Here is a 12977-nt window from a genome sequence, read left to right on the forward strand (position 1 = left end):
TCCCAGGTGGGCACAGGCCAGTTTATTTGGTATGGCAGTAAAAGCGTAGTTGTTTTTTTTTAAACTTATTTCCCCCTCCCTAGATGTTAAACCTTCTGATGCTTATTTCACAGCACTGGCTTCATAACGACAAAATCAAAGTTATATGAATCTGGCAAGCCCTGGTGCTTTGTTTTGTTGAAACGCGTCCAGCTGAACACAGGCAGGTCCTCTTCCACAGTTGGTCCATTAATGGCATAGGCTGCAAAGTTCGTAGCCATTGAGAGGTCTGATACCTGTGAAAGGATCACAGGAGAATACTTCATTGTAAAAGGAAAGAGGGCAGTATCATCACCCCCCCCCCCGAAAAAGTGACAGAGCTACTCTCTCTCTCTCTCTCTCTCTCTCTCTCTCTCTCAACACCAGCACACTACTGGTCCAAAACTTATCTAACCTCTTTCCTTCTCCATTTTGCTCGGCTTCCGTTGCACCCAATTATTTATTCATCTCAATTTATTTGTCTCCTTTCCAAAGCCTCAAGGCTGCTTACAATGAAAAGAAGGGCAAATCTTATTTTTTAATATAACTATTTTGTGCATGAAGAGTTCTGCACAAAAAGAGCAGTTTTAAAAGTACCGTGAATGTGCCTTCCAGCAAGATCCAGCGGGAAAGGGCAGGCTGCATTCTTACCCATGGCCGGATTAAAGCAACTCCAGCCCTGGGCTGGAGACCTTGGGAGACCAAAACTTAATAGATTCTGATCATGAGAAACAAAACCTCATTCTCTTCTTTCTCTACTACTCAATGAAAGTAGAGCACTACTTACCGTATTTATCATATAACTCTATGAGAAGCTCTAAAGCCTCCACAAACTTTACTAAACAGTAAATATGCACTTGAGTAACTGTTACAGAGTCATAGACTCTTATGTGACAGGTTGCCAAAGGTAAGGACAGTGACAGATTTAAATGTGGGCCCAGCCCACATATAAATCTGTCACTGTCCTTACCTTTGGGCTGCATATAATGATATACAGAGGAGGAAGTGTGTGTGTGTGTGTGTGTGTGTGTGTGAGAGAGAGAGAGAGAGAGAGAGAGAGAGAGAGAGAGAATATGAATGGGTGAATGCATGAATCCACCCTCCCCACAAGCATCTAGAACAGGCCAGTTCTTCTGGGAGTCTTTACCTTGGAGTCATAGCAGCCAGCTGGCATTGGAGACTCAGGGTTCAGGTCTCCCCTGCAGCAAATGGTATTACAGGGATTGTGCCTTGTATAGGGATCTTTTGTGTAGTCTAGAAAACAAAGGAACCAGAGAATGAGGATTTAAGTAAGTGTTCATAGCCACGAGGACCGACCGCATTTCTCTGTACAGTGGTACCTCAGGTTAAGAATTTAATTCATTCTGGATGTCCGTTCTTAACCTGAAACTGTTCTTAACCTGAGGTACCACTTTAGCTAATGGGGCCTCCCGCTGCCACCACGCTGCCAGAGCACGATTTCTGTTCTCATCCTGAAGCAAAGTTCTTAACCCGAGGTACTATTTCTGGGTTAGCGGAGTCTGTAACCTGAAGTGTATGTAACCCAAGGTAGCACTGTATTAGTTAATTTACATTTGTATTCATGGCTAAGCCTGAGCTGATCACAGGGCTAAAGGGAGAGCAAAGGCAATGGTGACTCATACCCTTGAATTGAAAACAAATGCTTCAGCCATTTTGTGCTAGATGTCAAATGCCTCAGGGGTTACAGTGCAGAATGCAAACGGCCTTGACTGCTCACAGAGTTAGGTATTTACAAACAGGATTTTAACCACAGTTCATTCACACTGGGAGGTATTTTGACAACATTGTGGGGACTGCCAGACTTGGCATCAGTTTGGAGGGGATCCAAAATTTCGGGGTCACACATTAATGAAGCTCTCCAGACTGTCAGTATTTTGTGGGAATGTGATTTGATTGCATACCAAAACTTCCAGTCTGCACATTTAAAGTGGATGAAAAGCACTTTGTCACCCTAGCAAAAATCTACTTAAAAACAACACCACCACCACAGGCTTTTTAAAGTTTTGGAAAGTGACATAGAAATGCTTTGAAAACTGTGGAATGAAAAAGTGTTTAATGAGAAGACATGTAAACACCCTCAAAAAATCAGACTGAATAGGTATAATCTAACCTCTGCGTAAACTTTCTGCCCGCAAATCGCAATGGATGCTGAATAAACAGCATGTGAATAAATAAATGTAAGGGACTAAACCCAAAGATCTGAGAAGTTCTTTTTTGGGGGGTGGGGAGGACTAATATGTTGTTAGATTTGGGCTCCCACCTCAAAATCTCAATGGGTTTTGAAAACTGTCTCCAGGTAGTTAAAGTTCAACAACTTTCTTTCCTTGTCCCAGTTCGGTTCAGAAACCAAAACAGCAAAGGAAAACTCTTATGATTTCTTCTGAGTTGCCTGAAAAGGCTAGCAAGCACAGAGATGATGGCAGTGCTAATTCCTTGCAATGAGCCTTTTCACGTTGTGGAGATGGGAGGGGAAATCCTTGTAAAATAGGGGTGGACAACCTGCGCCATCAGCCTAGATTCAGAAGCCCTCTGCAAGTGATCATATCACACCTCTGACAAGAGTGATCCCTCCCTCCCACTGGATGGCAAGGAAGAGGAAAGAAATGGGTGGCAAGGACAGACAGCAGGCTATGGCAGAAAGAGAGATAAAAAATTGGGATGACCCCATCCACCATCAGCCTCTGCCCTGCCCCGCTGCTGCCATTTGGATCTCAATAATTACACCAGAGGAAATGTCATCCTAAAAATGTCATACTGTTGTATCTCATTATGTGCTTCATGGTCTCCATGTCAGTCACTTTCCCTTGGTCCCGTCGGAAGATTTTTGCTCTGGGAGCCATCTCATAAGAGAAGTCTAGGCCGTATTTTTCAACATACTCTGTATATCCGCTCAGATTGTAGATATTTTCATGAAAAGGGACGTTGTAAGAAGGCCAGTATCCTGTAAAAGTAGACACGAAAGGTAAGGGGCATTGGAGAAGAGGTTTTGGACACTGCTTGAAAGTTCCCAAAGTTTTGAATTTGAAAGCTGAACTGCAAGAAACACCAACCCTCTTTCTAGAGCTTGCTGTCACTCACAAGGAAATAAATGAATGGGACAGAACTTGCATGGGAAGGAATGTAACAGTTGTAAAAGCAAATTTCACTTGGAGAGGCTGACATACCAAAGAATCTCAGCATTTACCCAAAAACAGTGGGAGTCTTTTGAGCACCATCTATTACCATTTACGCTGCTGAGTGCTGGAGTCACCTGCAAACATTACATTACTACACACACACCCTTTTTGCACAAATACAAATCTGGAATTACTGGTGTATTACAAATTTATCCTAGACTATTTTCTAATTCTCCCTAGTTAAGCAAAAGTGATAACTTTCAGCAGAGACTTTTTAAAAAAAACAACCCCAAACCCAAACTCCAGAACTCCTATTGAAGCTTTTACCTTTACGGAGAATACTTGTCTGATCAGAATATTCCACAAGTTTTGGGATCTGTTCAACGACATAGAGGGTTCCTTCACCAAGACTCTCTTGCAGTTTGACCCTGTTTGTATTCAGTATCATGTACTGGTTGTTATAAGTACCTAAAGTCAGTGAGGAGACAGTTAAACTTTTAACTTTTGGGACAAGAGGATTGAGAGAATCGTACACAAAGAGATTCACTTCAAATATACCAACCAGAATTTTCCCTTTCGAAGGCTTGTGCCCAGGACTTTCCACAGTGGGCCATCATGTTGGCAATGCGGACTCTCTGCCATGCAAAGAGACTCTCAGGTACCACTTGTTTGAGAAGGGAATGGTTGTATACGCTGTTTGTGGTCTGCAACATGATCAAGCCATTGCCAAGTATGTAAAAGTCATCTAGGGATACCAAAAAACCTGAATACAAAATAAAAGGAGATGGTTTGTTATCCATAAATGAATGCTTCACAATGTTTATTTTGAGGCTTTTCCAACAAATTTTGCTGGGCTCCTGGATTTGTCTCTGACTGCTGCAAGGCTAGGGGACAAGCAGTTCTCACTCCAAACTTGCTAAGAAAGGACACCCTTATAAACAATTTTAAATGGGGAACTGCCACCTATACAGTCAGACATTCCTGACTTCATGGAATATTTGGCAATAATGGACTATGGTCAGTTCACAATATCTTCTTGTTAATCAATGAACATAATAACACACTGTTATGAGGCTTAGCAAACCAGTCCGTTGACTGGGATGATTTTTGTAAATTTAATTTATAAGCCACCTTTCTTGAGCGCAGTCCATAGATGTATAACAGGGGAGGGGAGGTGTCAGTTCTGCAGGATCTATTTCATATTTTAGTGGAACTCCAAGATCCGCTGTCTGGAGCTAAGAATGAAAGGAACCAATGCCTCTAAACAGCTGAACACAGGGATTAACAGAGCTCACAGACCTTCCACACAAAAATCCATCTCTGGCTTGCCCACCTGTCTTCATTTCTGCAGTCTAACTTAGAGTCATTTTGTTGTTCCTATTTTTAAGTGATTAGGAGCCCAGAAATCCTCCTAAATTATGACCAATCAATTAAGGCCCCCATCACCTTGAGACTCTGACCTTCCCACAGCTACACAGGGCCTTTGTAGAACTATGATTCCAACAGATGCCCTCAACATATTTAGAAGGGAGTTATCAAATAATTCCCCATATGGATTGAAATGTATATATGGATGCAATCAGGTAGAGGACATCACACACTATCTTCTGATTTGCCCCCTGTACACAATGCCCAGAGGAAACTTTATACTGCCAATTCTTAATTGGCTTCCAGGTTGATCCACACCGGAAGTGACAGTTGAATTCCTAGCAGATAAACATCTATATATTACACACCAGGGAGCCAAATTTGCACTGGCAGCCAAGAAGCTCCGTTCCAGCTATGTGAATGCACTTCAATTTAAATTTTTAATGTAGTCAATTTCTTTTTACGTTGTAAACTCCTACAGGCTACGTTGTATGATTTTAGAAGAAAGTTTTCCTTTTATTCTCTGCTGCCCATTGTAAAGGCCTTTGGCTATATAAAATAAAATTGACCAAATTGACTTACACCACAACCACCCAGCCATTTACTAGAGAATCCCCTGACATTGGATGAAACCTCTCTAGTCCATGGAGGACCGAATAATATTTTATAAAATACAGTATTAAAGAAAGATGAAATGAATGCTTTGTTTAAGTTAAATGAACATCAAAGTCACAATTCAGTTCCATTATGAGCTTCACAATGGGCTGCTTATGTGACATGAGCTTATAACTCTCTTACAGAGACATCTAAAAACTACAGATGGCAAAACAGCTGACATGACAATTTTCTAGGTGTTCACATTCACTGGTTCCACATAAGTTTCTAAAAGGTATCACACAGAGACATGAACACAGCCCTTAGAACTAATTTTGTAGGTTGTGATTCTGTAACAGGTATGTGCCCTGGAAAATAGCAGGGGGAAATCAGCATCCCTAAGGAAAAGTACTTGAAAATGAAATCTACAAGCACCGGCGGCTCTCTGAAGTTCTGCCTAGTCAGCATTGTGTTTCTCTATTTGCATGGGCTTATGAGAATTTGATGTAATTGAAATTGCCTCTTGACACGGTTTATCTACTTCATCTGTAAGCCAGTCTCCCTATCGCTCACTCTCAAGGATCCTTGAATGAGCCCCATAATTCTAACAATGCAAACAAAAGTGTTTCTGATTGCATCTTCTGGATCCAAGCCATGTAGCTACTCAGCAAACCTTGTAGAGAACACTGGGGCCTTGCAGTCTCATTCACCACAGCCTTATTAATGAGAGGTGATGTTAGTGTTTCAAGCAGTTCCCTCAAAGGGCCAGACATGATCAGAAACAGGAGTGACTGTGCTGAAAATGGTACAAGCATGAAATATAATATAATAAAATACAGTCCCTATTGCGATAAAAAATAAAATAAAAGCATGCTCCATTGTGGGATGTTGCACAGGTAGAAAGGCAGCAGCATGTAGGAAGGCTACAGCATGACTACTACTACAAGCACTGCACAAAGTATTTCCAGGCAAGTTGTTTTAAATTTTGTGCATATAAATGTATACAGCAGCATTCATCCATTCTCACCACAGCAAGTGAACAGAAATCTTCTGCAAGTGCCAAGTGTTGTGTAGTGGTTAGAGTGTCAGACCAGGACCTGGGAAACCAGGATTTGAATTCCCACTCAGCCATGAAACTCACTGGGCAACCTTGGGCTCATCATTGCCTCTCAGCCTAACCTACCTCACAGGGCTGTTGTGGAGATTAATTGAGGAGGGGAGAACCATGTATGCCACCTCAAGCTCCTTGGAAGGGAAGGAGGGGTATAGATGCAATAAACAAATAAAATAATAAGACCAGTGGCACATTCACACATGGATGCCATGCTACACACATGCCACCTCTCTGCACCTCTTCCTTTTCTTAACGTCTCTCTTCCTATACCCATGTTTCTTCATCTCTTGCACACAATCATGCATGTACAATATTGCACTGTTGTTAAAAGCAGGCACACTTAACAATCAAACCCTTATACTCAGCACATGCTAAAACTTGCACTCACAAAGTTTCCCCCTCACAAAGTTTGGAGAGGTGCTGTTTTGCCCCCGTCCCAAGTGATTGCTAACCGAGCAGAGGAATTTTGTACCAGCGGTTCCCCACGCTGTGCTCTGCAGGTCCCTAGCACACTGTTGCCCACACTGTTCAAAAGGCTTCCAACCACCCTTGGAGGCAGGGAAGGAGTGACTGACTTTTCAAGCTGCCTTCTGCTTGCACAAACATAGGATGCAAGGTATTTGTTTATTAATACTACCTTTTATACTGCCTTTCAACCATATTCCCAGGGAGGTTTATAAAAAGATTACAGTACAAATATATATATAAAAACATAAACTAAAAGCTACAAAATTATAAAAGCAGCATAAAGCAGTTGACAGGATTACAACTGCAGTTCAAAATTAAAAATAAAGTATCTGCCTGGCACCAAAAAGACAACAGCAGGTAAAAAAGCCAGTTAAAAACATGCTGTTTAAAGTTTGGGGCACAGCTTTAAGAAGGAAAGTTATTCCATCTACCTTTTCCTACACACACTAACTGGAATTAATTCAAGGCCAGCTAGAGGCATCTTTAAATATTTTGACTGGAGGATGCAATGTTCTCAGTAGGTGCAACACTACAAAAACACTACTAGGCACTTGGGTGGTTTGTAATGGTTTGTGGTTGAAGCTTGTGTGGCAGACTTGAAAAGCAGGCTTGTGATATCCAGTATCACTGGGCTGGTGCCAAGATCACACACACAGGGATGTGAGTCTCCTTAGGGCAAACTCAATGGTACTGGTTCAGTGAGGGTGAGGGAGATTATGTCAGCTGGTGGTCATGCTATTAGTTTGTATTAATCAAATTTTGAATGGTCCTCCCATTTTTATTGTGCTTTTTTATGAGTGATGACCTTTGGCTAAGCAATAAAGTTTTGTATTTAGTTCGCTGAAGAAGCACAACCTCCTTACCAGCCCAAATCCATATCCAATTTGTCTAACCAGTCAGCAAACTTTGCTATGTATTAATCTGCAGGTTTATTTGAATTATAAAGCCTTTGTTACCCTATCTGCCTTTGAATTCAAGTTCCTACAGGGCAGCAAACTCTATGAGATTCTACAGCATACAGGCTAGACTCCTGCATTCAAACGTAACAAACTCGCACAGAGTTCCATTCACACATCTAAGTTACCTGGGTAACTGCTGAATGAAGCACGGCCTGAGCTCGTTTGTGGATCATCAACTCTAAAGTCCCAGTGCTTATAGATTCTCAAAGTGGCTGCATATGTGAACCAGCTAGAATGAGCAAATAATATATTTTCATATCCAGGGAGGACCTAGCCAAGAGAAGTAGTAGCCATGTTAGTCTCATGCAGTCAAAATGACAGAGTCTTGTGGCACCTTAAAGACAGACTAATTTATTGTGGCATGAGCTTCTGTGGATTCAAGCCCACTTCTTCAGAAGCATGAAGCGAGAGAGAGGGACAGAGGAATGATCTACCTTGTTGGTCTTTGGCTAGTAGACTCAAGAACAGATGCATCACAACAACAGCAGCACAACCAACATGGTTAAAACATTTAAGACACAAGTTCTGAGATATATTGGGTAAACAACTTGTTAGCAGAACTCCAGATAGATCAGTAGTCTTTGACATTTTTCAACCTAGGACCCACCAGTATAGAATCACAGAATCTTAGAACTGTAGAGTTGGAAGGGAGCCTAAGGGTCATCTAGTCCAACCCCCTGCTATGCAGGAATCTCAACTAGATGGCAGATGGCCATCTAACCTCTGCTTACAAACCTCCAAGGAAGGAGAGTCCACCACCTCTCATAGGAGTCCATTCCACTGTCAAATAGCTCTTAAGGTCATAAAGCTCTTCTTGATGTTTAGTTGGAATCTCCTTTCTTGTAACTTGAAGCCATTGGTTTGGGTTCTACCCTCCAGAGCAGGTGAAAACAAGCTTGTGACAGCCCTTGAGATATTGAAAGATGGCTATCATATCTCCTCTCAGTCTCCTCTTTTCCAGGCTAAAAATGCCCAGCTCCTTCAACCGTTCCTCACCCATTTATCATCTTAGATTAAAGGTGAGTCTTGGGTTGGAAAAAGTTGAAGACTGATGATCCAGAGTCCTACTAACAAGCTGCAATCCGGCAATGCACTGCTAGCAATTCATCCAATTATTTTTATTCTTTTAAAAGGAAATAGCACCCATATCCCTGAATCGGATATTCCTTGTAACATTTTTGTTCAACCTTTTCAATTGTCAAAACACTGTCAGTAGGGCGCATCTTAACCCTTCCATTTACTTATATTTGAATTCTTATGTTGCACATCTGCTTAGATTCCATATCAGAATACCTGTTGTATATTTCCAAGGTGTGTATGAATAATTTATAAATCCAAAATTCTCTCTCCAATGATATATTTTAGTTTGGTATTTGCCATTTCTGTGAACATCAGTTTTAGTAAAATATGCATTTTATGCAAACATTGGTCTGATTGAGACAGGCAATTCTTAGGACTTGACTTTTCTTTCAAACTATTGAATATCCAGTATCTTGATTACATTTTTGACTGGGACACTTCTGAAATTTTCTCCCAGAATAAAGTGGGGCTATTTTAGAGAAAACAGACAATGACAATTATTTTTTAATTAAAAAAAAGTATAGTAAAACCAACAGTATGAGATTAAATTATCAATGCTATGTATGCATAAGGCTTAGAAAAATGGGGTACAAAGTATAAATTCAATTTTGGGGTGCAGTTGGTTACATCTTTTCTTTTAGGCCTAAAGGTAGAAACAGGAATGTTGTTGGTCTCACCTTAATCAGAGCAGAGCAATGGCCCATATCCCATAGGTACTGTGTAGAGTCTCCTGTCATTAAATTAGTCATTGCTGAACCTGAGAATAAGGCAGGAATGAGGTCAAGCAGATCTCCAACTGCATTCAGGAAATAGACTTGGAAGGGAGTGAGAGGCTGGAAGTAAAGAGAGATGAGATATTTGTAATTTTAGACTCAAGTTTGCCATGACAGTGGTACCCAACACAGTAATAGCTGTCCATGCCTGAATGACTTTTTTTTCCCAAGGAGGGAGTCTGAAGAACCAAGTCAAGTGACAAGTAATGAAGTTTTAGTACTAGTGCACAAATAAAAAGTTAACAAATTACCAGGCCTGGATATAGTACAGGCCTGAAATTTCTTGAAAAGATCAGATGTGAAACTGCCATTTTTCTGCAAAAGGATATGCAACATCACCAATGTTGGCCTCTTTACTCAAGAGCTGAAAATCAGCCACTGCAATGCCAATTTTGAAAAGGGGTTCGTTGAGGAACTCGATTAACAATAGCCATGTAGATGGTGAACATGGTTCTGGTTCCCTTAGAAGAGGTGACTGTCCATTAATAGCAATTTTGCATCCCATTCTCTTTATACTGAGAATGTAGCTGAGAGGGTAGCACACATGCTTTACATGCAAGGAGTCCCAGATTTTATCCCTGGCATCTCCAAGTTGGGCCAAGAAGGACTCCTGCCTGGGACCCCAGAGAGTCAAGTATTGACAATACTAAGCTAGAAGAACCAATGATTTGACTTGCCACAAGGCAGTTTCCTTTGTTCCTATGCAGAAAGATGTGGTAGGACAAAACTTCCCTCTGCAGTTCTTCCTGTTACTAGGTAGGACTGGTGGAAGAGACAGAGGGAAGGTGGTTCTTCCCTCTAAAAAATGCACAACTAGTGAATGACGGAGCCAGGGCAAGCCTCCCTCCTTCAGCATGGTTGATGGGCTGGGGATTAGGAGCTCAAGGAGACAATGTCAGCAGAAGAAACTGTAGCTGGTAGCTATGAAAATAGCAGATTTCCTAGTGCTGTGGAATAATACAAGCTGAGCATGTAATATTATGAAACAGCTAGAACAGAAGAGAATGTACAGCAAGTCAGTATGTTTCTTCTCAATATCATGTTTAGAATTAGTTTTGCCTTGAGAAACAGGAAATCCAAACTCTTTGCTAATAATTCTTGCAGAATTATCATGACATGGTAGAAGTTGGTTTCCTAATCAAAATTACTGTGTAGCAATAAAGTTTTTCAAAAAAATTATCCTCTCAGTAGGCTTCTTCAGAATATAGCACGGAATAAGATTGTTTTCCTAGCCTTCTTTCAGATTAAGAAGGGTAGAGAATTATGTGGAGTTTGAATATAAGAGTTTAGATGCAGCTAGTACCAAAATATACCATTTGCCAAGATATTTGCAAGAAGTGGTTTAAGACGGAGACTTTAAACACTGAAATTATGAAATTAAGGAAAGCAACTGTATGTTATGTATACATAGTTCTCTAAATATATTCAATATTTAAACCCCTCATTTCTTTGGAAAATGTGACTATAAAGAAATTCCTTCAGCAAAGAGTTATGCTCTGGTCCTAAGATCTAGACTAATGACAGAGCAAAGGATGCTTGACAGTGCATTGGAAAGGTGGTGCTCAAAGTTATGTGAGGTATTTAAACAGACAGAATAACAGAACTGTGAAGTAGGGTGGGACCCTGAGGAACATCTAGTCCAACCCCATGCAATGCAGGAATATGCAGCTGTCCCATACGGGGACTGAATCTGCAGCCTTGGCGTTATCAGCACCTGCTCTAACCAACCAAGTTGCTTGACTAAGGAGTGTTTTGCATGTCAGAAGTTAAAGAGTTATTGGATCTGGCAAGCATGGGATGCTGCAGTAACAACTGACCTAACAAAGAGACAGATGGAATAGACTTTTGTTTATATAGGCATATGGATCCTTGAAAAACAAATATAGGTGATTATTGCCCAGAGCTTATTTTGTGAGAAGGCAAAGAGAATGGATTCAAAAGCAGCTCATGGAATTCTGCCAGATGCTTCTGATGGAGCTCAGAACAGGTAGAAGACAGTTTATATACTACTTCTATCATAGTCATCCAGAATATGCAAAGACAGACCAGCTGTTGTAACAGATTTGATTTTATTCTTTCTTCCTGGGTCCCATTTTGCTCTGTGCTGTGTATAATTTCATCTCTTCAGATTGCTGTGCCTCAGATGCTGAAGAGGGAGAATGAATGACCCACTTTAAGAACTGTAGTGCTTTTAAGTATCATATTGACAAGTAAGGCACAGAAAAGACATGTACATCACTACTACTGACTTGATCAATGCAACACACACAAAAACTCTGGGGGGAAGGTTGTGCACAACAGCGTGTGGCACTGGCCAAATATTGCTACAGCTGGTATCATAAGAAAAACTGCTCCTAATTTTGGTACACAAAGGGTTAAGTTAATTTTCCAAGTGACTAAATGAGGGAGAGAATGGGATGAGTCCTGTGTATACATTATTGTATACTGTACTCTGGCTCCTGTGCACTCACAGTTTTTTAATCTGTGTACACATAATGTTATCCATGATGCAGTTCTATCCTGTAGTTTCTTGTAAAATACTATGCTTGACATCAAAATTACCTCCATGCAAATTTTGTGAAACATGCACTTCATCTGGATGTGACCAAAGTCAGAGAATGAGGACAAAAATCCTGCAGAGGTGGGATATGTTTTTCTTATACTCTGATGGTATCCCTACTTCATGCTAGAATTTTCAAAGGGAACACTTCTTTGCAAGATTGTTTGCATGTCTAATTAAAAGCCAACTGTTGCCTTTCAGCAGGTTAAAGTTCTTTTGTTAAAGATCAGTGCGTTTTACAAAATGAACCTATGCATTCAGAATTAAGCACCAGAGTTCAATGCAGCTTACTCCCAGGACATCATGCACAGGGTGGTAGTCATGCTAATTAATACATTTGGTATTACATGTGTGCACACAGAGACAGATAAACAATAATGGATCAACGCTCCAAGTTTTGAGAATATTTGGGGACTGTTCATTTTTGCACCACAGCTCTTATCCCCAAAATGAGTCCTCCCTTATACACAGCTGCAATCTCACCATTTGTGAGAAATCATTTAGAACACTCACACCGTTTAGGCACTCACACCCATTCCATTTTACGGTATGTCTGTTTCAGCAGTGATATTGTAAAAGCCCATTTTCGTAAGCTCACGAATTTAAGCAGCACTTTAACTTTTCAGTCAGAATTTGGGGGGGGGAGGCTTATATTCAGGCCAATACAACATATTTGTGTTAACTTCTAGTATAATACACACATGTTCAAAATGTATTTTATCCAGAAGCAAGGTCAATGTATTTCAACTGTATTTTTACTTCCAAGGTGCTTAATAGGATCACAGATCTGGTTGTGAAACAATTCTCAACCTTTTTCATTTCTTCTTTGTTTCTGTAGCTTACTTTCAGAGAAAGCTGGAAGCAAAACCATCAGGGGATAAGTGCTATTTATTTTAAATGCTGCTG

The 12977-nt window shown here is 40.7% G+C and overlaps 1 protein-coding gene across 6 annotated transcripts in view; it reads right to left on the reverse strand.

Annotated features, from left to right (window-relative positions):
- The window catches only part of PLBD1 (phospholipase B domain containing 1), a 26277-nt gene continuing 13300 nt past the window's right edge, over positions 1-12977 (reverse strand). For all 6 annotated transcript variants that reach the window (XM_053406786.1, XM_053406788.1, XM_053406792.1 and 3 more), the window contains 7 exons: positions 9416-9571; positions 7784-7928; positions 3718-3918; positions 3483-3623; positions 2795-2980; positions 1166-1272; positions 1-275 (listed from right to left, as the gene is read on the reverse strand). In XM_053406786.1, the coding sequence (XP_053262761.1) occupies positions 108-275; positions 1166-1272; positions 2795-2980; positions 3483-3623; positions 3718-3918; positions 7784-7928; positions 9416-9571 (1104 nt within the window). In that variant the 3' untranslated portion in view covers positions 1-107. The remainder of the gene's footprint in view (positions 276-1165; positions 1273-2794; positions 2981-3482; positions 3624-3717; positions 3919-7783; positions 7929-9415; positions 9572-12977) is intronic.

The sequence above is a fragment of the Podarcis raffonei genome, chromosome 10 (genome assembly GCF_027172205.1).
Source record: "Podarcis raffonei isolate rPodRaf1 chromosome 10, rPodRaf1.pri, whole genome shotgun sequence".
Lineage (NCBI taxonomy): Eukaryota > Metazoa > Chordata > Lepidosauria > Squamata > Lacertidae > Podarcis > Podarcis raffonei.